Genomic DNA, 25,194 nt, shown 5'->3' on the forward strand with positions numbered 1-25,194 from the left:
AAATTATCACTGTCTTTTCCCTTAACCCTTTCCTACGGGTGTGTGGGTAATTAGGGTGAAACAAAATCACGTGTGTACTCAGAACTTGTCATTATTATGTCTCAGAGTCTGAAGGACAGGCGGCTAAGGTCCCTGTGCTGGGGGGGGTTTCCCCACAGGATTTCATACAATCTGAATTATGTGGTTACTGTGTTAAGTAGACAAACCTCCCAGCTTCTGGATAGGAACTCCCTTGGGTTTCCTTTTCCCAGATTATGGACCAAAATACCTTGCTTAGGGCAGGTTGAACAGGCTCAAATATCCTATTAAGCTGCTGTGCTTTTTGATTAAGAGCCTATGGCAAACGTACTGCTTAAATGCGTTAAGTTTTGCTGAGGTATGCTGCCTTTGTTTCTGAAAGACTATGTGTGAAGATGAACACATTACATTGGCCCCAGCTGTAGGCTATATGGGCTATATTGTAATTCACATATACTGGTAGGGCTGGGTTGCCCATCCCCCCTCTCTCCTAATTAGGAAGACTCAGCTGAGTTCAGTACTGATTGGGGGGGGGGGGGGGGGAGGGAAGTTGGCTATCCCTGAATATGTTTTGTTCCCAGGAAAGTGCATAACATATTAATCCTACCAACTTTTGTTGCTTGGATTCAGTACCGATTGATGCAAATATACAGGTAGATTTTGCAATACTGGTCAGTTAGGCATGAATGTGCTGCTGTTAAAAATTTTATTTTCCTGAAACCCCTAAACTGTGGTTAGGGGTTAAAGAGTGCTTCACACGTATGTTTTCTGTAAGCCGACGCTTGTAGTAGGTTACTTGCAAATGTTCTCAGGAGATTTGGTTCATCTTCGTGGGTGCCTCTCTGTGGATGGCCAGGTTATACAAAGCTTGATGTCCTACTTAGCCTTGTCGGCTGTTTTTTTAGTTGACTAAAAATTTTGTTGCATGTATGTATATATGCCTCCACTCCGGTGATCAGGTCATACAGAGCTCTAGGTCCTACCTGGTGTTTGGTAGTTGGCCAGAGAGCTTAGTGTATATGAACAGTGAATATGCGTGTATGTATGTATGTGTGTATATGTATATATGTGTATATATATAATTATGTATCATGTGCATTACATGTGACTTATGGAATTGGCTGTATTATGCTGCCTTAATGGTCACATTAATACTAGACATTGGATAAACCTTGTATGTCCAATGAAAAGGTAAAACAGATGGTTGGGGCCCCTGAGTTGGTGGCATGTGTGACCTGTAGCAGCAGCTCCTATGGTTATGCCCTCTATTTCCATCATGAATGGACATTTCACCTACATCCATACCACACTGGACATGCCCAGTCTCATCTGACTTTGGAGGCTATGCCGTGTTGGTCCTGGTTGGTGCTTTGATGGGAGACCACCTGGGAATACCAGGTGCTGTAGGCAGTGGTTGAGGCAGGCATCATCTTTAGTAGCCGTTCAACAATTACTACAGGCTGCTAGGTCTTTGCAGCCAAAGACCAGATGGCGTCGGCCCCTTACGCGGGCCAGGCCACAGAGAGGGGCGATGGGGGTGACCTCACTAGACTTAATATAAATGGGTTGTGGTGGTCACTGTTCTAAAGAGTCACCACAGTAGTCAAATCTACCATATCATAGCGCTGGTTGTGGACAGGTTGGCGACTTCTGCGCTAACCCTGATATTAAGGTATCTTCAGCAGCTACAACCTACCATGTTTAGGCTTCCTGGGCATCTGTCCTGGAGGGACATGTGTGCTCACTCGGATCAAAAGGTGACTTCATCCTTAGCAGCCTTCCAGCAGTTATAGCAAGCAGCTAATTCGGGTACTCTCCTCACAATGGGGCAAGGGCTATTATTCAACCCTTATCTTAGCTCAGAAGCCCAATGGGTCTCATCGGCCTATCCTCAATCTCTAATCTCTGAACAAGTTTATCAGGGTGCCCAGGTTTCGTATGGAAACTCTCCATTCTATTATCCTAGCTATGGAGCCTGGAGATTTTATGGTATCCTCGAACATTCCGGACACTTAGCTACATGTACCTATAGCGTCTTCTCATCAACAATATCTCTGGTCTGCTATACTACAGCAACATTACCAATTTAAGGCTCTGTCGCTTGGCCTCTCAATGGCCCCTCGGGTCTTTAACAAGATAATGGCAGTTATGGCGGCCTCTATTCGTCGTCAAGGGATCAGACTGCTTCCATATTTGGACGATCTTTTGCTGTTGGCAAGCTCTCCAGAGACTCTTCAACGCCATCTGCAGGTAACCATTACCTTTCTATAAATGCACGGTTGGCTTATCAACTGGAAAAAGTCTTCCCTGACACCCTCTCAAAGTATGGTACATTTGGGAGCCCTACTGGACTCTCGAGTTCAGAGAATCTTCCTGATGGCAGTTAAGATTTCAGCACTACAGTACAGACTACTTCACAATCGCAGAGTGTTGATTGACTCTGCAATGCAGCCCTTGGGATCAATGGTGTCCACCTTTTGACATGGTGGAGTTCGTCCAGTTTCACTCCAGGCCCCTACCTGATCTTCTACAAGTGGAACGGGCTACCCTATCTGCTCAAATCCTAGACGATGAGCCTCCCCCCAGAGGTTTGCCTGTCCCTAGCCTGGTGGCTACAGACTCCCCATTGGAACCAGGGTTGTCCCTTTTGGATCCCGGACTGGGCCCTCCTCACCACAGACGCAAGCCTCCGAGGGTGGGGCGCAGTAACCGGCCAACACTCCTTCCAGGGCCGATGATCCCCAGTCGAGGAAATGTTGCCAATCAACATCCTTGGAACTTCGAGCCATCTACAGAGCTCTCACTCTGGCTCAGAATATTCTGAAAAACAGGCCAGTACAAGTACAGTCCTACAACACCAAGGCTGTGGCCTACCTCAATCATCAAGGGGGCACTCGAAGTCAAACAGCAATGACAGAAGTGTACCGCATTCTCACATGGGCCGAACGCAATCTCCCAGCTATCTCCGCATTGTTCATCCCGGGGATTCTCAATTGGGAAGCAGATTTCCTCAGCTGTCACAACGTGCATGCAGGAGAATGGTCTCAACATCCAGAAATCTTTCCGCTTCTGGAGGACAAATGGGGTCTTCCAGAAGTGGATCTCATGGCCTCAAGACACAACAACAAACTTCCAGTTTATGCAGCAAGAACAAAGGATCCTGACGCGGCCTTCATAGACGCCTTGTCGTGACATGGACCTTCCAGTTGGCATATCTCTTTCCTCCAATATCCCTGCTTCCTCAAGTGCTTTGGAAATTCAGACAGGAGAGAGACACAGTCCTGTTAATAGATCCAGCTTGGCCCAGATGTCATTGGTACTAGGATCTTCTAAGACTCTCTATAGACGTTCCTCTTCAACTTCCTCTACGAGTAGACCTGTTGTCTCGAGGTCCATGTCTCCATCCGGACCTAGCCTGTCTGTCTTTAACGGCTTGGCTCTTGAGACATCCCTCCTAATGGCTAAGGGGTTCTCTGTGGCTCAAACCATGCTCGGAGCACATAAACAGGCCTCAGCCAGGATTTACCACAGAATTTGGCATTCATATTTCCAATGGTGTGCTCCACGAAACTATGACCCTCAGGTCTTTAAAGTTTCTCAAATTTATGCCTTTCTTCAGGCTGGACTGGAGCTAGGCCTCTGCCTAGCATATCTTAAAGTGAAAGTTTCTGCTTTGTCTATCTGGCTCCAGCACAAGATTGCTTCTATACCAGTTGTCCACATCTTCATGCAAGTTGTTCTACGGATATAACCTCCCTTTGTCCCTCCTGTGGCTCCATGGGATTTGTCAGTGGTGCTCAAAGCACTTCAAGAATCTCCATTTGAACTTCTGGAATCAGTGGATTTTAAATGGCTCACTGCGAAGACTGTTTGTTCTGGCTATAGCATCTGCCCGTATCGGATTTAGGGGCGCTTTCATGCCGCACCCCCTTTTTTGATATTTCATCAGGATAGGGCTGTTCTTCGAACACGCCCCGGCTTCCTTCCAAGGTGGTTTCTCGCTTCCACCTGAATGCAGAAATTGTGGTTCCGGACTTTACTTCACCAAACCTCTTGGCAGGTGAGTGATCTTTGGATGTGGTCCGTACTCTAAAGATCTACATGGACCGTACTACTTCCATCAGGAAATCGGACTCCCTCTTTGTCCTATATGGATTCCACAAGAGGGGATGGCCAGCTAACAAATAGACTCTGGCCAGATGGATTCACATGACTATCTCACAGGCTTACACGCAGACGGGCCTTACTGTGCTGACTACAGTCTATGCTCATTCTACTTGCTCTGTGGATCCCTCGTGGGTAGCCCGGCGTGGCACCTAAGCTGAACAGCTATGCAAGGCGGCCACCTGGTCTTCTGTCCACACCTTTCTTAAGTTTTATGCCTTTGATACATTTGCCTCTCAGGATGCTTCCTTCGGGCGTAGAGTTCTCCTATCAGCGCAGGAGCGTTCCCGCCCTTGAAACACTGCTTTGGGACATCCACTGGGCCCCGCCATGACGCACCTAGCTTCTATGGGTTTCTTCTCTTGATCACTTGTTTCCTTCTGTGAGAGTGTGATTCTTCAGTGTACCAGTCTTCCTTCTCTCCTGTCCTGCTCCTGCCTTGGGCTTGTTAACAAAACTGAAGTACCCTCAGGCTGTGGGCGGGGTATAGGGGGAATCCCAATCCTGGGATTGAAAAGCTTTGCTGTTGGTGTCTGGTCCTCCAGGTCCTTGGACGCAGCATCGGATCATCTGCGTGATCCTCTGCAAGCTGAGTGACCATGCGGACACACCTATGTCTATACAATTGGAGTAATGAGTGGATAGACGACTGATGTGTAAATCTTATTATTTATATAACGTACACATATTCCGCAGCACTTTACAGAAAATATTTGGCCATTTACATCAGTCCCTGTCCCAGTGGAGCTTACACTCTATATTCCCTACCACATGCTAAAACACATGCTTACACACTAGGGGTCATTATTGTTGGGAGCCAATTAACCTACCAGTATATTTTTGGAGTGAGTGAGGAAACCGGAGTACACAGAGGAAACACACACAAGCACGGGGAGACTATACAAACTCCACACAGTTAGGGCAGTGATGCGAATCAAACCCAAGACCTCAGTGCTGTTAGGCAGTAATGCTAACATTACTCTATCCATGCTACCCTATGAGGAATATTTTAGAAAACTAGTGCAAAGGAAAATAATGTATATACAAATAAACTGGTTTTGTTTTAATTCTTTTTATAGCCAACCCCCCTTTTCATTTTTCAAGTTTTTTTCTTTTTGCATATAAATGTTCCTATAGTTTAGTTTATCGTTATAACACATTTTGGTTTCATATAACTATTGCTCTCTGTGCACACTAGATGGCAGTATAAGAGCATGCTAATATTCTGTGCTTATCTTCTCTTTCCATGCAATACTAATGAAATGATTTTGCACAAGGCCATGACCAATGGTTCTGACGTGCCCTTTGGAGTTAATCAGAGAGAATATTACAAAATGTTGAAACACACTGTTTCTTTCTATTAACATTTGGTCCTGTATTAAATATCTGAAAAAGGATAACACATTAAATGATAGCACTTTTCCAGTAAACAACATCTTGTATTTTACTCTATACAGTATTATAGTGTTTTTAAAATACAGCAATGATTTGTAATGTGCCTTCTAGCCATTGAGTCCTAGTTTTGTGTGTGTTATTATTTTCAGAATCCCATTTCTTGGAGTTTAATTTGCAAATATCATGTGAAGCCCCTTAATCCCTTTTCTATAATGATCGCTCTAGTTAATGGAATCACTGCATAAAAATGACTGCGCTGCTCTGAAATATAATGTACCTTGCCATAAATTTAGCAGGCACTGTGAAGCGTAGCATTTGTTCCTATAAGCAATGTTGATGCAGATAACCTGAGCTGTTGTTTCCTAATCTTTGTGTACATCAGTTTCTACAACATCCACATTTAACTTGTTGCTTTTTAGGAGCTATATTGGCATTTATGCTGGGCTTATTTCATATCCCACTTGATGAGTGTGAAGAAATGTATCGTAAATTAGGAAGCGATGTCTTCAAGCAGAATGTTATTGTTGGAACAGTGAAAATGGGCTGGAGCCATGCCTATTATGACAGTGAAATGTGGGAAAAAATACTAAAGTAAGTATGCAGTATGGTGTTAGTTTTTTTTATTTTATTTTTCTATAATACCTTTTTATTGCCCATTCTGGGCATAGGATACATTGCAAAACATTACCATAGTTATTGAGGGAAATAAATCATTATATTAACCGCTTACATTCTTTATCTTTTTAATATTTTACATTTATGACATATTCAGGTTTATTTCATACTCCTCTTGTTATTTAAGTCTTTCAAGAACTAGGGGGCGATGTACTAAACCTTGGAGAGAGATAAAGTAGACGGAGATAAAGTACCAACCAATCGGCTGCTAACTGTCATTTTACAGGATCTGTTTAAAAAATTATAGCAGCTGATTGGTTGATATTTTATCTCCGTCCACTTTATCTCTCTCCAAGGCTTAGTACATCTCCCCCCTAGTCAGTTGTAGGTTTATTGTATATTTTCTCTTTTGCATTGTCTACTTGCCTAATATTTGTGTATTGTCAGTTTGTTTGCCTTGTGTGGTTAACTGGTCCTTTTCATACTTTCTGGGGTCCATTCAATGCTATGTGCCCCCTTACCATTGCTGCGATGCTTGGCTGTGTACATATCCGCCATTTACAGTAGGCTGTACATGTCACGTGTGGAAGAGATGAAGATATTTTGGTGATATGATTTTAAATGTTTGGAGACTAGATAAGGATACATGATACATTAATTGATAAAGTATGCTGAGTGAAATGCTAATAGTGCAGTTAATAAGAGACCCCTATATAAGTATATTTGCATATTGTTTAGGGCTGGTGAACCAAAACCCTACGTTAGTTGTCTTTGGATAAGACTTAAATGAAGGGAGTTTAAATTATTGGAATAATGTTTAATCAAGCATTGTGTAACATAAGCATTCTTGTACTAATAAGATGGACATCATAATCGTATTAAAATTGGTAAGGTAAACACTACTTGGGCCCAGGGGGGTGTGTAAGGAGTCTCTTTAGGGCCACCTGATCAGTACACCAGGTTTGATAACAAAGGGGGTGCTGACACCAAATAAAATATAAATCTATCTTAAAAGGGTAGATGTTGTACGTACAACCTAATATTCGTCCATTTTTTTTCTTTATACACCATAAAAAACTTAAATATTCCTGAATATATTTCTTATTTTTTTGTCTTTTTCATCAGGGAAAATACCCCTATTGTAATGAGATTACTCTAAATTCGATTTTATAGACTACATGACTATAAAAGTGAATTTAAAATAATCTCATTATCATAGATAACAAATACCCAGCACTTTTAATGGTCTCAGAACGTGTTCTGTTAGTATATTAGACATGTTTATGTTTATAAATATAATATGCCTTTTTACTATTGTATTTTGCAATTTAGCTTTGCTTCCAAATCGGACACTGCATTGTCTGTTCCTGCTAATCAGATCTGACCCAGCATAAGCACAAATTGATCTAGCTAAGGTTATATTACTAGCTATTCTTTATAAACCGAAGGCGTCCTCAGGTGGTGATACGGGCAAAGCCAGCATTGTTATACGATGATAACAAATACTTGTCATTCTTGACTCATTAACAAGATAGTCAAACAAGTGTTAACAAGCATTAACAAAATATTTATTAAAATTAAGGAAAAGGGGCCTCTGCACCAGTGAATAATATGTTATAAAGGTGTATGTACTCCGTGGCTCACTATAAAAGGGGCGGCTGTCAATGTTGATCGACAGCTCGCCCCGTTTTGTAGGCGTGCCCGGGGGTGGCTTCACAAACGGAGGCGTTCCCAAGTGAACGACTACCGTTTGTGGGCGGCCCCACTGACATCACCAGTGATGTCAGTGAGAGCGCTTCCGGCTCTATTAGAGCCAGAAGCTCTCTGGGGCTTGCGGCCACAAGACCCTACCACAAGGGTCTCGTCGCAAGCTCGATGGTCGCGATGTTCATCCTGGCCGCTCGCAATAGCTGTGGGTGGTCGCAACTAAAAAAACCAGCGCCCGCCCTGATTCAGAGCGAGCGCCTCTGAATCAGGCCCAGAGTTTGCAACATGACTGAAAAAATGTCTCTGCGATGTCAATGGGCATTTTACTGGGTAATTTAGGGAGCGGGGTCTTGTGGGCAATTGTGCCCATTTCTTTCAGACATTTTCCATGCTGTTGAGCTCACAATCCATGATCTTGTTCTTTAGGTACTGTACAAGCTAATTAAGTTATGTGTTATTAAGTTAATGGGTTTGGAACCAGGTTCACTAACCGTAGTCGTAATATACTGTAGAACCAGTTACACATTTCACTTATATTCTTTATATGGGCTAACTGTATTTTTATTTTTATTTTGATCAAAAAGGGAAAGAATGGGTTCAGACTTGATGATTGAGACGGCAAGAAATCCTCTGAGTCCTAAAGTAAGTATTTAAATGAACAATTAATATTTTTATTTCCTAGTCAATGTTTTATATGGCAAAATGTAACCACCATGCATTTATTTAAATCTACAAATCCAAAACATAGCAATATCACCTTTTGTTTAAGCCTCCAAATAAATGTGCATGAACATGCAAAAATATACTTATAGTATATAACTGTAGTTAAAGGGGTTCTCCGCCTTAGAATTTTTATGCATTCTCCCACTTGAGCATGTGCCTTAGACTAGTACTTAATAATACCCAATGTAGACTATGTGTTTCTGTAGTGTCTTAGAGTGTAGGGGGACCAGGAGAAAATATATTTTTGACTACTCCTCACACTCATCCCCCCCAAAACTACATAGATCATAGTTCCTGTTTTATTTATTTTCCTCTTATTTGTTCAGGTGACTCTTTGAATTCACACAGGACATGCATGCAACTGCCACTTCGTGTGGCACCCTGTGTCAGTGAAAAGTGTCACATCTCTAATGCTGGGTACATACTAGACTATATGTCGTCCAACCCGTAGATCGGAGTGACATATCAGCTACTTTGTCTAATGTGTACCCATGATATGCGCGCTCTCGGGGGTCACTAGCAACATCGCCCGCTGCAGAATGCAGCATGACAGGTCACTCCTCCCGTCGGACCTGGCATCGGCAAGTGTGTATGCACTTGCCGCATGCCGGGTCCCGTCGCTGGCGATGCCGTGCTGTGTACACATTGGGGTAGATGTATTATAGCGGCACTTAACGTGCTGCTATAACGCTTCCCGCTTCGCCTCTTTACCGAGGTGAAGCAGGAAGCACTACCGATGAGATGTATAAACATCTCATCGGCCGGAGAGGGGGAGCGTTAACTCCCCCCTCCGGCGCTACCCACTAGAGATAGCAGCGCATCAGCCTAGTGCTGATGCGCTGTGTTTCTCTCCCGGCCGGCTCCACTGAGCATGCGCGGGATCTCGCAAGTATCGCGAGATCCCCGCGTGGAGCCCTGGAGCCGGCAGCTGCCGCAGCAGGGACAGCGCTGTCCCTGCTGTGGGGATAGGTAACGCCAGGCTGTAGCTGTCGATAACGACAGCTACAGCCGGCCGAACGGTCATGCGTTATGCCCGTTTGTAAATGGCCCTGCCGTCGGCGCTGCTATCTTATAGATAGCAGCGCCGTTAATGACAGGGGCGCACAGCGCCCCTGTCATTTACCACCCAGACCCCCGATCATACATCGGGGAGAAGCGGTATCAGCGCACATAACGTGCGCTGATACCGTTTCTGGGCTTCATACATCTCCCCCAATGTCTGATGTGTACCCAGCTTAAGGTCTCTGCAGTGATTAGGCTGGGGGAACTTCAGCACCCTGAACTGGCTTACCCAGAAGATGATCTCTGATATGGTTGGCAGACAGGTTCGGACACAGACGTGGCAGCTATTCACAGCTCAATGGCTACAGTGAGTCATAGCAATGTAAGAGTGTAGTGTAGTACGCTAGTGCAGCCAGCACAGCCCAGGTCTCCATGAAAAGGGCAGCACCCTTGGCCATTGAAAAGTGCTTCTGTAGATTAGCTCCCAGGGAAAGTGTGTTGTGATGTGTAAAAATAAAAATGTGCAGGTCCCTGACTGATGAGGTGGCTTGTTGTGTTCTGCTCCTGGTCTTGATTGAAAGCTGTTATGCCTACAGATTTGATGAAGTTCACAGATTTTGCTATTCCTACCTTCCCTGCAAGTATAACTGTTTAATAATGTAATGCTCTAATCTATACAGTGTTTGCACATTATAATATAAGATATACTTTAATATAGTACATAACGCTATATAATAAAGCAAGTAAATTAGGAGAACTGTGTGCACTTGAAACCAGAGTACTTAATAAACTGCTTTAAGTGAACCGCTTACATCTAGACCCATGGAAAACTACCGAGGTTTCACAGGTAGCCGGCAGCACTGGTTTGCTGCTATAACTATGTAACAACCCAATGGTGAATAACTCCTTTACAATGCTCACTTTAGTTTTAATAATAATACTTAAGTTGATCATAGGGACTATGGGCCTGATTCAGCAAGTGACGCACGCAATCGGTCAATGGTTTTGCTCTGCGCATGCATATGCATTGCAGGTCGTGTGCATGAACCGGCCAGTGCAATAGAGTATGCGTACGCAGGGAGTCCGCAGCCACAGGGACAAGTGATTGACAGGAAGTGCCGTTTCTGGGTGGTGATGGGGGAGTGGTCGGCAAACGCAAGCGTGCCTGTGCGTTTGGACGGCGTTTCAGGGGCGTGCATAATTAAGCCCTTGCGGCGGTGTACGCAGCCTGAGGTCTAGTTGCACACAGGTAGTCACGCTATGTCTGCGGGAGGGTCAGGTCAACCACTATTGTGCGTATGGGTCCAATGGCTCTCTATATTTCCGCAGTCTTGCCAGTTATCGAGGACACAAGTAATGGGAATTGGGTGGTATTATGTAGTGCTGGGCGTATGCTTATTTTGCTACGATTGCCGTGCGTATGAATTCATTAGGATATACACGCATCGGCCGGGTGCGTGCATCTGTGCGTTCCTTGCTGAATCTGGCTTCATGTTTCAGAACTCTTTTAGTCGTCGATTTCTATACTTGCATATCTGTATGGTGAGAAGATCCGTAACAGGCACAATAAAATAGATCATTTCTCCATAGAGGTTTTTAAAATCGGAAATCAATATAGTATACTGTGATTCAGGTTATTATACAGGTTGCATTAATTTCAACAATCTAGGCTAGCTTTACCAACATGCAGCATTAATCAGGATGAGAACTGTAGTCACTTTTCTAATATGTTTCATATTGAAACAGGGAGAGTAAATGGTTCATTTATTTTCTTTTTCCAAAGAATATGATTAAAATATAATGTATTAGCCCATGAATATTTAATCTCTTTAATGTACAATCTCTTCTTCTTAGTGACTATTATACTTACTGAAATGAGTAATCATGCATTACCTTTCACTTTCTATAGCATGAGTTATTTTTGGATGAAATGCATTAATATGACATAGCGATATTGCACAATAGCCTGATGGGCATAATTCATTTTATTGAATGTGTGAACCATATCTATCTTTGTTTTTAATAGGTATTAAACTAACCAAGAAAAGGAAATTTTGTTATTTTGACATACTAAGCCCCTTGTAATGCATTCTCCTTTCTAATCCTCTAATTTAAAACTTCTTTACCACTTAACTGACGAATGTTTTTTTTAAACACTGCTTAAATTGTCATTTATTTTTGTGAGTGAATTAGGTGAAAAACATCTATTTCAACTTATTCAAAATTGCTTCATTTAAAAAAAAATATATATATATATGTGTGTATATATATATATAACAATTACCAATTATGCCCTAAGACAGCCACAATAGTATAATAATTTATCCAATAGCAAATTGGTGTATTCCAAGCAGCAATTCTCAAATTAGACCTCTGTCTCCAGAGGTCAGAAAATTACATAAATTAAATGGTAACCTGAGGAGCGCTTAATATTCACAATTTCAATCCCCTTTGGTGATACAATATTGATAGAAATATAGCTAAAGATTATGAGTCAATGGAAGATGATAGTTGACACACAAACCACTTTAATCATTCTAAAACACTTTATTAAAATTCAAAGATACATAAACTTTTCTTATTAACATATAACCTGTTATTATCCCAATTATAAGGAACAGGATTATTAAACAAATCTTTGTCAATTGTGACGACAATCACCCAACCCGTTTCGTCGATCACGACTTCATCAGGGGTTCTGTGGCGTCTTTGACTTGCTTGTCTCAAAATGTGTAAGAGACCACCCTTTTAATGACTGCTAATGCTGGTTGATTCGTTAGACAGCTCCTGAGTATTTTTAAATCCTTAATTATAGGAACATATATAGTTTGTTCTATTTTTCAGACTTAAATTATGGTCTCCTAGGTTTGGATCTTGATTTTGATAGAAACCACCTTTTAGATGTTAATGAGGTGTATAATCCTCATACTGAGAATAAAATATATCTTTAATTGCTTGTTCCTGTGGTATAGTAGATCATATACAAATCCCAGACTTCTCTAAAGCTTCTTTAACATGCAAAATTCAGTCTATTTTTCAGACTTAAATTTTGGTCTCCCAGGTTTGGATCTTGATTTTGATAGAAACCACATATTATACTGTTGCTCTGACCAAGGAATAGGGTGGGACTTGATGACATCATTAGGTCAGGGTGACTTCAATGACTTTAAGCCTTGCAACCTCCAGACAAAACATTGCAGAGACTTTTATAAGCCAGTAAATAAAGCACTTTTAATACTCTTTCTGATTGTGTGATCACCAGAGAAGACCTCTGCACTGCATACAGTAAATCATTTTGAAATCCATGGATGGGGGAATATCTCCTCCATTCTGGCTTTAGTAAACTCAGGGGCACCCTTATGTGAAGAGGAGAGTCCCCACTCTCAACTAATGTGGCCCATTAGTGGCTATTGTCTGGTGATCACCATAATATCAATCCGCACTACGGAAATAATAGTAGAGATGGTAGATTGGCGAGGACATGTAACTTAAATGTTCTCCCCCATCCATATATATATATATATATATATATATATATATATATATATATATATATAGCAATGCAGACTCTTCACAATTCAAAGAAATTGCTAGAAAATTAGCAAGCCTCTGGGGCACGCTTGTTTTGAATGAGAGGAGTCCCCTCTTTCAAATAGTCTGCCCCTTTAGTAGTCATGAGACAACAACACCCCATACTGAAAGTGCTAAGAAGTCCAGAGATGGGAATTGGGGTTCTAATGCTAGATCTCCCACACCCTGGCATCAAGAAACACAGAACTCTTCTCATTTGATGTAGTAGGTGGCTTATTTATCAAAATGACAGGCTAAACATACACAAAAACATGCAATATCAATTTGAATTGCAGATTTCTAAAGGTGGATTAATGCTGAAGCAAGATTGCAAAGTATTTCTTGGTGGCGGTTAGAAAAAATACACGTTTGCTTTTTAGTTCACTTTCTTGCAATTTCAATTTAAAAAATGCACTTACTTGGCCATTGTAGGTAGATTCTTTGCTGTTTAAAGAGAAATACTGTAAGCAAACTAATGCTATTTTCTGGATATTCAACGTCTTATGAATAAAAACAAGATATCATTTGTGTGTGTACTGCATAAATAATTGCTGATTTTGATGTTGAAATGTGACCAGCTCAACAAATTTCAACATAGTGGGTTACCGTTGGGCGTTAACCCCTAATATGTGATTAAAATTTCCTTAATGTCAGCATCACATATACATGTAATTACCTAATTCATAGGCATAAGCACATATAGGTAGAAATGCATAACATTTATAAAGAACAACTGATAAATATTACCCTTGTAAAAGGGAAATTAAAATCCTTCAAATGGTAAAACTTCAATCACAAAACACCCCAAAATTGGGTACAGAAAAAAATGTTCATACCAATTGTATAAACACTGGGGTCCCTTGACCACCGGACCCTGAAATTTCTGGACTTTATCAAGGGGATGGATACGTGGGCCCCAATTCTTAATTTTCAAAAGGATCACACTATCACAGCAATTCGACCTGCATCTGGGTCCTGCAAGCACCCACGCACTGGCTCAGCTCCTCACACCTCCACATCCATGATAGTGCAGTACTGTTTATGATAGATGCTGGTGGAGAACTTTTATATTTATTTCTGAAAAGGTAAAAAAGAAGTAAAACACACACACACAGGGCCTGAATTTGAGTTGGACACATCTCCTGTTTTCGAGCCGTCTGCGTATGCATCTGAATGGCAAAACATGGAGGTTGTGTGACTCTTCTTGCGCAAACGGAGGCCAGCCTGAAATAGGAGTTTCTGAGCGGCAACTGAGCGCATGTGCCAACATGCAGAGATTGACTATTTCTGATTGGAGTATCGTGATCATGTATGTACTGTACATGCAATTCTGTGACATGTGTATGGGTAAGGGACTCCGGTTTCCTGACTAATCTCTTGCACCTATCATGGGCCTGGTGCAAGTGGCGATGCTAATAATGACGGCTGCGTCTGTTAGGAAGTGGATGGGCTATGCTTGCACCTTCAGACGCACAGATTTGCCACTTAGTTTGGCCGCTTGCCGCATTAGTATATGAAAGTGAGTACAATATCGTGTGCGAGCCAGAATCCTGCCCATCATTTGCACACCATAAAGTCATGGCATACTGTCTAGTAGTAGAACAAGTAGTAGTAGTAAGGTAATAATAAATAATGAGGACATACAGTATTCCCCTTTTAAATAATGGCAACAAAATGTTCACCTTCCTCTTAGTTGATACACTAAAAAATGTACCACAAGTTGTAAATAACCAGGAAATGTGTCCTCATGTATTGGACATTGCACACCATGTAGTTGTTGTGAATAAAAGCACTTCTTTATTGAATAGTCATGATTTGCTGATCCCAAAATGTAGCATTTTTTCTAAATATTGGAAATTATTATCAGCAGCACTCCAATCTGTTACCAGAACACGTCAATCCAGTATTCCGGCTAAGATTTGTCCTCCTTGTAGATATAAGAATAAAATAAAAGGTAGATTTTTGTTCCTGCATCATTACAGTTACAAAACAAAAGGCTTCTTGTGAGAAAGTTGTTTTCCAGCATTTGAGAATCATCACTTACCCTTAAGTGGATCAATTATTCATTTAGCATAATACAACTGTGGGATGGGAAGTTTATTCACTGCTATATTCTGCTGTATCAAGTGCTGATGTAATGCCATTAAGTTTCTGTAAAAAACAAAGGCCACTTTATAAAGTCTTGCATAGCAAATAGTAATTTGATTAGCGGAGGCAGCAGACATACTGTTTTTGTGAATGTCAGCCACTCTGTGTATCACTGATGAGTCACTGCTGTGTTATAAAACATCCCATATTGACGAAAGCTTCCCAACAGGAAGTGCTGGATCGTCATGTGAGTTCCAGTCTATGGTGTTTTGTGGAACATTCTGAATGACTCTGGTTGTACAGTCGATCAGCAATTTGGATGACATGCTAGATAGGCTATGGATCTTCAGTACAATGCCATGATAGAACTTATGTACAACATAGGTGTGCAATACAGTGCCTTACAAGCGAGTGTATAAAATGAACGCTGAACCTAAACATTCATAAATATATATATATATATATATAATTTTCGAGAAGTTATCAGAACTGAGGATATTTAAACAAAGTGATTGTGATGTACCTTTGCACAATAATCACACTAACCCTGTTTTACCTTTTGGGGCTTTTATAAGCAGACATTCTTGAGATTACATATCTCAGAATAGACATTAATCACTAGCCATTAAAGATAAAACTTGCACTCGACGAAGCATGTGGCTATTGCTCAACCCCATTATCAGAGACTGTCTGGGGGCCCGTATTGAGGTCAGGAACTGTTTTTTGTTTGGTTCCCTCATAACACTATCACAGTATATACAATGTTCAAAAACATCCTGTCAGTTTTAGGCAGGTTAGATTGGTGCAGTTGTGTCACTCACTGACACTGTTCGACTTCCACCTAATGTGCAGAGCTATTGATCTCGCGAGGTGATGACATCATCTTGTCAGTCTCTCTATTTGGGCGGCAGGCAGGGACTGGTAGGGGGAGGGTCGTGTGACACAGCAGGCAGCGGCTTCAGAGTGGCGCCGCTATTTAAAGGAGTGACTGTCTGTGAGTGAGACAAACTGTGCTGCTGCAGCTGCTGACAGCCTGCTCATGTAGCTAATTTATAATTCTTTTTAAATATAATATGCCCATTAATATTATGTATAGTACCCTGTATATACCTATATACAGTATGTGCATATACATATATTTGTGTGTGTATATGTACATACATAATATGTATATAGTGAAGTAGCGATAGATAGAGAGAGATATATATATATATATATATATATATATATATAGATATAAAACTTAGCTGTATAACAAATCTAAAAAGAATGTCTGACATCTCAATTTCTACCAAGGTATTGGAACATTTGCATGCATGTTGAAAGGAAAGAGGGATAGCCATATTTTGATGGGGATGTAGTTATAATCCCGACAGACGGGATGCCGGCGCTTAGAATGCTGGTGCCGGAAAACCGACCGACAGCATCTGATGGTAAGTTCTGGGGTTAGGGGGAGGTTTAGGCACTAAGGTGGAGGTTAGATTTAAGCAGTGGGGAGTGAGGGGAGGGGTAGGATGCCGACCTGTTGGGATGCCGGCGTCCGGATTCTGACCATCTGGATCCCGAGCGCCAGCATCCTGTACCCAACCCATTTTGATGTTATCAGGGTGAATATCAGCAGTGGCACATAAACCTAACCAGCAAATGTCCAAATTTATTTCATTTAATGGTTGCAGTGGTACTATAAAAATAGATGATACATTAAAACAACTTGCTGTCTGCCTAGCTCTACAAGAACTTCAGTCTGGACCCTTCTTTAACAAGGTGAGGTCCTTTCTTGGTGCACTGCACAATGCAGAGCTTTATAATGCAACTTACTCTGAAGTTTTTCACAGGCCCTCCCAAGCCATAATCGCCTGGTTGAGAGCCAAGTACACCATTTAAGTAGTGAGAATACATCTATTTGCAGCCCTCAAGCCTGTCCACATTGTGCCAACCAAAACATAGACTCCTAAAATGGAAGTGAAATCCTTCCCCATCACTCATTATTCCAGGAAATCCTGAATTATATTGTAGCTGAAATTAACAATTAGCTAGAATGCATGAGACATCTCTCACTGTCGCTTATCATTTTTATTTTATCATATTGTATATAAATTAAAAGGAATCCTTTGGATAGATATATGCTCTAAAATTTCACTTTTGTACTAAATATTTGTGATTGATTATTAGTATGTGTTTATTTTTTATGTAAGAATGTATATAATCCTGTGTACTGTTGGATTGGACAGCACAGGAAGCATGAAGCATGACATAGATAATACATACTAGCCTTCCATTTACAGCTCAATGAGGAAGCTATTTTTCAGAGGACCATTATCGCTCTTTTTAGTTTATTTTGCTGTGACACTTTGCCGCCTTCCCTCAACAAATCTGTAGACAGTGCTTTTTAATGTTGGTTGCCAAGTATTGATACGTGCAATTTAGCAAAATTGAGAAAAAAAATATTTGTGACTTTAAACATGGCAGTGTAGTGACATGTTGGTAAAAATGGAAGGAGTTAAACCTTAGAAGATTATTTTGACTATTATTTATTATTTTGATTATTTAGCCTGCTCGTTTGACTCAGTGGAGTGGTCCTTCCTTTTGGAAATGCTCTCTAGATTTGGTATGGGGCCCAAATTTTCATCATGGAATACACTCTTATATTCTTGCCTGGCTGCTAGGGTTAACGTAAATGGTTTTATTACTGAGACTTTTCTATTAAAGAGGGGGACTAGACAGGGTTGCCCATTGTCCCCTTTGTTGTTTGCCCTTGCTATATAACCATTGGCATGTTTGATTAGAGCCTCCCCATAATTCTCAGGTTTTAGAATTGTGGGTAAAGAGGAAAAAATTGTTTTATATGCTGATGATATGATTTTGTTCTTAACACGTATGAGGAGTGCTTTGCCTGCCGCCCTTGAATTGGTGGAGGATTATGGACTATATTCGGGCATTCACATTAATTGGGATAAGTCTGTGGTTTCCCCCTACTCTCTACCACTCCTCAACCTCCTGCATATGATCTCCCCCTCAGGTTGTGTACCCAATTTAAATACCTTGGTATACAGATCTCCCATTCCCCGGGTGAATGTATTTCTTTAAATCTTAACCACCAAATTTAATATTTAAAGACTAAGGCCCTGATTCAGAGCCGGACGCTCTGAGAGAGCGCTCGCTCTGAATCAGGGCCATCCCTGCTCCTTTTTGGAGAGGCCTGCTGGCCGCTCGCATAGCTGTGGGTGACCACCCACAGCTATAGCGAGCGGCCAAAATTATGGTCGCGATAGTCAAGACCATCGGGCTTGCGACGAGACCCTGCGGTAGGGTCTCGCTGCCGCAAGCCCAGGAGTGCTTTTGGCTCTATCAGAGCCAAAAGCACTCCCACTGACATCACTAGTGATGTCAGTGGGGCCGGAACCAGACGGTAGGCGTTCCCATGGGAACGCCTCCGTCTGGGCAGCCACGCCCACCAAAGGTGGCGTGCTGTCAATCAACATCGACAGCACGCCGCCCCCTTTGGTGCGAGAACCATAACGATGGCTGGGCCGTCGTTATTCGGGTCTTGCGCATGCACACGACGGAGCCACCTCGTCGTGCGCATGCGCACTTGGGTACCATCGACCCGCTTGCGAGCGGGTTTGAATTAGGCCCTAAGTCCCACATGTGGAGTAAGCTGCCTTTCACAGGCCTGCATTCACATGCCGTGTTAATCTTATATATTGCTAAATTCTCCCGTGTATGTTCCCTTATCCCAGTTTACCACAGTTTCTAGCTGTATTAACTCTTTTGTTTGGGGGAATAGGAGAGCTCGTATAGTCTATAAGACCGTTTGTCGGCATCGAATGGAGAGAGACCTAGCCCTAGCCCTACCCGATTTGCATCGTTATTATCTCACAGCTTAGCCAACCCAGTTGAGAAAGTAGGTCACCCCATTAGATCAGGGGGACCTTCCTTTGGCTTTCCTTGAGAAGGTGAGTTTGAATTTGACCCCTCTGCAGTTTTTGTTGGCTCACACCTTGGTTTCCCGTTACCCTCCATTACTGCAACAGTAGAGTCTGGCTGGCTGCGGAAAAAGCAAGCTTTTTTTTTAATTGATTCATGTTCTCCACTTTGGCATAATAACACTTTTCCAGAGATCCGTGGGTTTGAGGGTAGCTCATCATGGCTGTCTTATGCGGTGGCTACTATTGGTCAACTGTACCACAATGGGATCCTTCACTCATTTACATATTTATCCTCCACTTATGGTCTTCCAGCACATTTCTGTTATAGATCTTTACAGCTCCGACATGCTCTCTGTGCGCATAGGAGGGGGACTACTCCTGACCTTTCTGAGGCTCCAGTTTGACAATTAGTTCATACCCTTCCTAGTCGGAGATCTATTTCTTTGGCATGCTTCTCTCTCTTGTCTCGTGGGGCAGATGGTCTGTGCAGGCTTAGATCTCACTGGGTTATAGGTTTTGGTTTCTTACCTGATGATGATTGTACATTTTCCTGGGTTCTCTTCGAAATGCCACAGCATATGCCAGATTTCAGGAGAGCCAACTATATTTTCTGCATAGGGTCTACTGGACCCCAATTTAGCTATGTGAATTTGGGGGGTATTCTACGGACTCATGCCCTAAATGTGCTGCCCCTTCTGCTGACTTCTGGCAGCTTCTTTGGACCTTCCTCGTGTGTCTTCCTTTTGGACTAGGGTTGTTACCTGTATCTGAATCCCTTTACTGACCCCACGTCTTTGCCACATTTGTCCTGACCTGGAGTAATCCCTCACTGTCCCTTTACGATTATATGTGAACAATCTTAAACGCTGGTCCAGGTCTGTATTGCCTGAACATGGATGACTCATTATTCCCCCCTCTTTTCTTTCCTGGATAGCCCTAGTTAATGCAACTGTTTCCAATGAACGTTTTATGTACCAGAAGCAAAAATTCCCTTTAAAGTTTGGTAAAGTCTGGTTTCTATGGCAGTTTAAATGTCTTAGCATTTTTTTTTTGTTTCGCGCACACCTTGTTTTTTTGTACTGCTATCAATATTGTTAAATAATACAATTTATATTCTTGACTGATTTCAGGTTGTTTACTTATTTGCTATTAAATGTACTCTCAGATTGATCTGTTAATGTATTTTTACTTAATTTTTTTTGCGATTCTATGCTCTTATGCTTTGTATTTATTTTCTTTTTGCATTTTTGTTTTGTTTTTCTTGTTTTAAAAAAAGAAAACTAATGAAAATCAATAAAAATATTTGAATACTAAAATGGAATTAGATGATTGCACATACAGGCCAACAGCCTATTTTCATTGTGGTCATCCATTTATATAGATTCACATCCAAGCATTTCTCTGGCCTTTCATATGACTAGACAGATGTATTATTTTTGACATTACATAAAATGTTGCTGGCTATTTTGTTCTCATTTGTGTACAAACCGCCTAAAAGGTATCTATTTAATGTCCCTCATAAACAAAATAACCCGGCATAGGCAAGCATGTCTATTCTTAGAAATATATGTATAAATCGTATCTGGGCTTTTCATACATGTTGGTGTAACTGTCCATTTACAATTCCTGAGGCATCTTCTATTCAGAGATATTTATTATTTAATTAATTCAGCTCTTATTCTGTGATATATTTCTACATTTGCATAGTTACAATATTGTATCATTTTCTGCTAGATTATTGTGTTAGTATACTATTTGTCTCTGTTTTTGCAGGTTGCTGCTGTGAGCACCATTGTTAACAGAGGAATACCTTTAAAAGCATTTGTCTTCAGAAACTATAACCACATTCCGGGTATGAAATCTCCTTATTTGGGAGGATGTCAGTATAATCTATGGCAGGCAATTAGAGCTTCCTCTGCAGCACCTGGGTACTTCCAGGAGTATGTTCTTGGTAATGACCTGCATCAAGTAAGTGTGCATTCCCATCCACCTTATTATATGCTTCTAGTATTTATTGTAATACAAGCTGATATTCTCCTCCCAATGTTATAGAGGCTTCAGTAGAACATCTTTACTGAACACTGTTTTCTGAATGTGCCTGAAGGTTGCTTCATAATCATGTCAAACACATCCCTGACTTCACATCTTTATGTCTCTACAGTCTGTGATTGACCTAATCCTATAAAACTAAAAAGAAATCTGAATTGAAATGAGACGTTGGATTTTGACAGCCTTAACTGTAATAAAAAGCATTAATGAGGAACACAATATTGTGCCTTCCAGCATTTTTTGCTCAGATTCCTAAACAAAAAGAGCCTTATTACCCTTTATAGAGCAAAGCCTACTCCTCTTCAGTGCACCTCAATCCATGTGAACAGCTTAATCTAACCAGCACTGGTCAACAACTGCTAGTATCAGAGTAAATTGCACTATTTTAGTTTTATATACAGAGCCCTCATTTACCTGTCCCCTTGTGTGTCACAGAACGGTGTTCCATTATCCTTTCTCGGCCTGTCTGTTTTAATTGTCCCATTGCTTCACTTGTCTGTTCAGGCTATGGCCAAGTATCAAACACTATTTTAGATGTAATTGGTGAGAAAATAGATTAGGGTCTTGGCAGCCTCGTGTAAGGAGCAGTTTAGTATGTGTGTGATGTGGATGTCTTTTTAAAGCAGTTATCTGTATTATTTAAAATCGCTATTTGCTTCAAAAATCCATTTATAATTGTACAGTTGTGTTGCAAAATTAAGGCATTTTTGGTTGTGGAAGTAACACATCACAAAATAATTGGGGGGGGGGGGGGGTTTACTAGCTGCAATAATTCATCTTAATCAGTGGTTTTAACATTTGTATATAGTTTAATAATTTTTGTTAGAAGTATTTTATATTGGATTCGGCATCTAGTGTAGGGACTGGTAGAACAGCGAAAGAAAGAAGTTTTGCAAGGGAAATTAGTTTCACCTCTGCATTCAGAAGAGATTTCTAGTGCGGAGCGACTGTTTAGGGAAAGACTATTGAGAAGAGAATTCTAATAGTCAATTTGGTATGAATTAAAGTTTTAGCAGTGTCTTGTCGAATATGCATGTATATTATGGAAATGTTTCTTAGTTTTCATATAGATTGTGGGAAACAAAATGCCGTTCTGAGACAATCATGAAAGCAAGACAGTGATCCTAAGGGATGGGGTTTATTATCAAATCAACAGAAATAGAGATGTGGTAGAAAGATTATTATTAACGAACATGTACAGTAAAAGTTTGATTTGAAATAATTTATTCTGTGGGGTATGTCAGCTGTTACTAAATGTAAAGGTTCCCATAATCCAATAATGATTCCATTACTGTTTGCTGTAAAAAAACATAGAAAAGCAACTTATGAGCCATCATTTTATTCAGATTCCCTATTAATATGACTCTGACAGTTGTTTTGCCTTTCTGCAGTGTTGAGTAGAAAACATATTTAGTTAATTAAAAACCGTGACTTATTTTTCTGACTAGGGGAAACCCTGAATGAAGCTAATTTAAGGTCTTAATGCGTTCACTCTTTTGTAGCTTCTGTAAAATGAAAGGGAAGTTTTGCTCTTTCCTTTAAATAAAGGTTCATTTTAACCTGAACAGTAAGCAAAATAAATAAAATTGTCACACATTAAGGGGGGTATCCACTAGACGATAAAGTTGAACGATTGAACGATAATGACAAAATCGTTCGATAATCGTTCAAACATCGTTTGAACATCGTTTGCAAATCGTGCAGTAATTGTTTCTAACGATGTACGATGCGCGCTCCCGCTGGTCGTTTGATCGTCTCCTCCATCGACTGAACATGCAGGTCAATTTCACTTGATTGCTTACAAATCGTTTACACATCGTTTACACATCGTTTACACATCGTTCATGCTGAACGATCAAACGATGAACCACTGTCTGCCCACTATAGCTGAAAGCTCTCAATTACAGATTAAAACAACATAGTTTATTGTTAGATCTTTTGCAAATCGTTTGCAGATCTTTTGCAAATCGTTTGCAAATCTTTTGCAAATCCTTTGCAAATCTTTTGCAAATCCTTTGCAAATTGTTCAGAGTGGAAGATCATATTTCAAGGGAAACTTCAAGGGAAAATCGTTAAGAGGTTGGACAGGGATAAAATCGTCTAGTGGATGCCCCCCATTAGAAAACTTCTTACTGTTAAATTGTAAGTGCTGCCAGGAATTTAGTTTCTTACATTTTCTTATTAACAAAGAAGCCGAGCTGTGAGAGTAACTAGCAATGCAAAGCATGTCTTTCCAAGCATTGGTGTGCAATGGTTACTATGGAGTCATGAGACTGTGCTCCCAAATATTACAGCTGCCTCTGCCAAGTCATATATCTCTCAATGTACACTGCATTTTGCTGCTCATTTTATTCAGTTCAATTGTATCATTATAGTTTGTGGATAAACAGTCTTGTTCTTTCTTGGGTTCTGCATAGGCAATAGCAAAATGTACTTTAAGAGGGACAAATTGTTTAAGCATATAACTAACAAGTACTGTATAGTGAACAAAAAGTATGACAAATATGTCTAGACCAGTGGTACCCACACTTTTAGAATCACGGTGCCATAAAGTATCAGTATTTTTTCTACGGCATGTTTGGGCCAACATAGGCAAACGCAGAAAGGGTTTCCAGTTGCCTGGAAACCCCTCTCCCCAGCCCACACCATGACCACAGCACCACCTGTGTATCTTTTAACATGTCAGCCAGTAATAAACACACATGTGCACCAACTAGGAGATCTGGAAAACATGCACCAATATGTACAAATATGTCCAGGGCAGTGCTAGGTTCTTCTGTTTCTCCCCCAGACTCTCAGACTTGCTCCAATGCTCTGGAATGGTGCCCACATTGAAATAAAACTATTCAGCTCAGGCAGGATGGCCCTACTGCCGCAGTTAATGGCATACTGTGATCGCTGGTCCTGTATATGCTGGAATTATGACACACAAAACACTTTGTGAGATGCATATTAAAGCTGTATAAGTGCTATTTATGCCCTTTTCATGGATTGGCCACACCCACTCTAAAATCAAACATTTGGAACCCCCCTCTAGAAACGCTGCGTTTGCCACTGACCAAAAGTTTCTTATTGGGAAATTCAGCAAAAAATATAAATGAAGTAAATTGTGCTTACCTGTCACCCTTAGGTTCAGTTGTATGCTGGCTGACAGGGCTGCACTTCTTTTTGTCCACATATTTTTTGATAGGCAAAACCAGTGCCAATGGCTGCCAGTCACACTAAAAATAATTTTATTTGGTACTGGACTACCAACCTGTGGCACCCTTGCAAGCACCCTGATACATGTTTTATCTACTGTATAATTAACAGTAAATAAGGCAAATAGCACATTATACTATTTAAGTTTTAACAATTTTGGAAACGTTTTAACTAGTGATATGAAAGTTCAGCCAGTTCATGAGTTTGGTTTGTGTTATACAGTAAACATTCTAGAAAAAAACATTTTATAAACTGTGTACTTCTATCTTGGGAGAAATCCATTGCTATGGAAGAGTGGGGGATGGGGGTATGCAGTTTTGAGTGAAGTTTTACATGTAGCAAAAAGGCTGAACCCGCAACCTCTCCACCCAGACCTCAAAATTCAACCAGACATCCATTTTGGAGACTACCAGCCCTTCACTAAAAGCACTTTCCCTAAGCAAACTAAAAGCAAGGGCCTGATTCAGAGGCGCTCACTATTTGTGAGCGCTTGCTCTGAATCAGGGCGGATTTTTTAATAAAAAAATTTGCCTCCAGGCTGCTCACATAGCGTGCGGCCAGGCAATGGTCGCGATTATCGTGACCATCGGGCTTGCGACGAGACCCTTGTGGTAGGGTCTCAGTTCCCGCAATACTTAGTGAACTTCCGACTCTAATAGACCAGCAAGTTCACTACTGACATCACGAATGATGTCAGTAGGGCCGCCCACAAACAACAAGCGTTCCTTCCGGA

The 25,194-nt window shown here is 41.1% G+C and overlaps 1 protein-coding gene across 2 annotated transcripts in view; it reads left to right on the top strand.

The window, feature by feature from the left end:
- PNPLA8 (patatin like domain 8, phospholipase A2) overlaps nt 1–25,194 on the top strand; it is a 73,924-nt gene that overhangs the window by 29,384 nt on the left and 19,346 nt on the right. For both annotated transcript variants that reach the window (XM_088457756.1, XM_088457761.1), the window contains exons 7-9: nt 5,997–6,168; nt 8,484–8,541; nt 20,985–21,179. In XM_088457756.1, coding sequence (XP_088313882.1) covers nt 5,997–6,168; nt 8,484–8,541; nt 20,985–21,179 — 425 coding nt within the window. The remainder of the gene's footprint in view (nt 1–5,996; nt 6,169–8,483; nt 8,542–20,984; nt 21,180–25,194) is intronic.

The sequence above is a fragment of the Taudactylus pleione genome, unplaced genomic scaffold (assembly GCF_031769625.1).
Source record: "Taudactylus pleione unplaced genomic scaffold, aTauple2 ptg000041l, whole genome shotgun sequence".
Classification (NCBI taxonomy): Eukaryota; Metazoa; Chordata; class Amphibia; order Anura; family Myobatrachidae; genus Taudactylus; species Taudactylus pleione.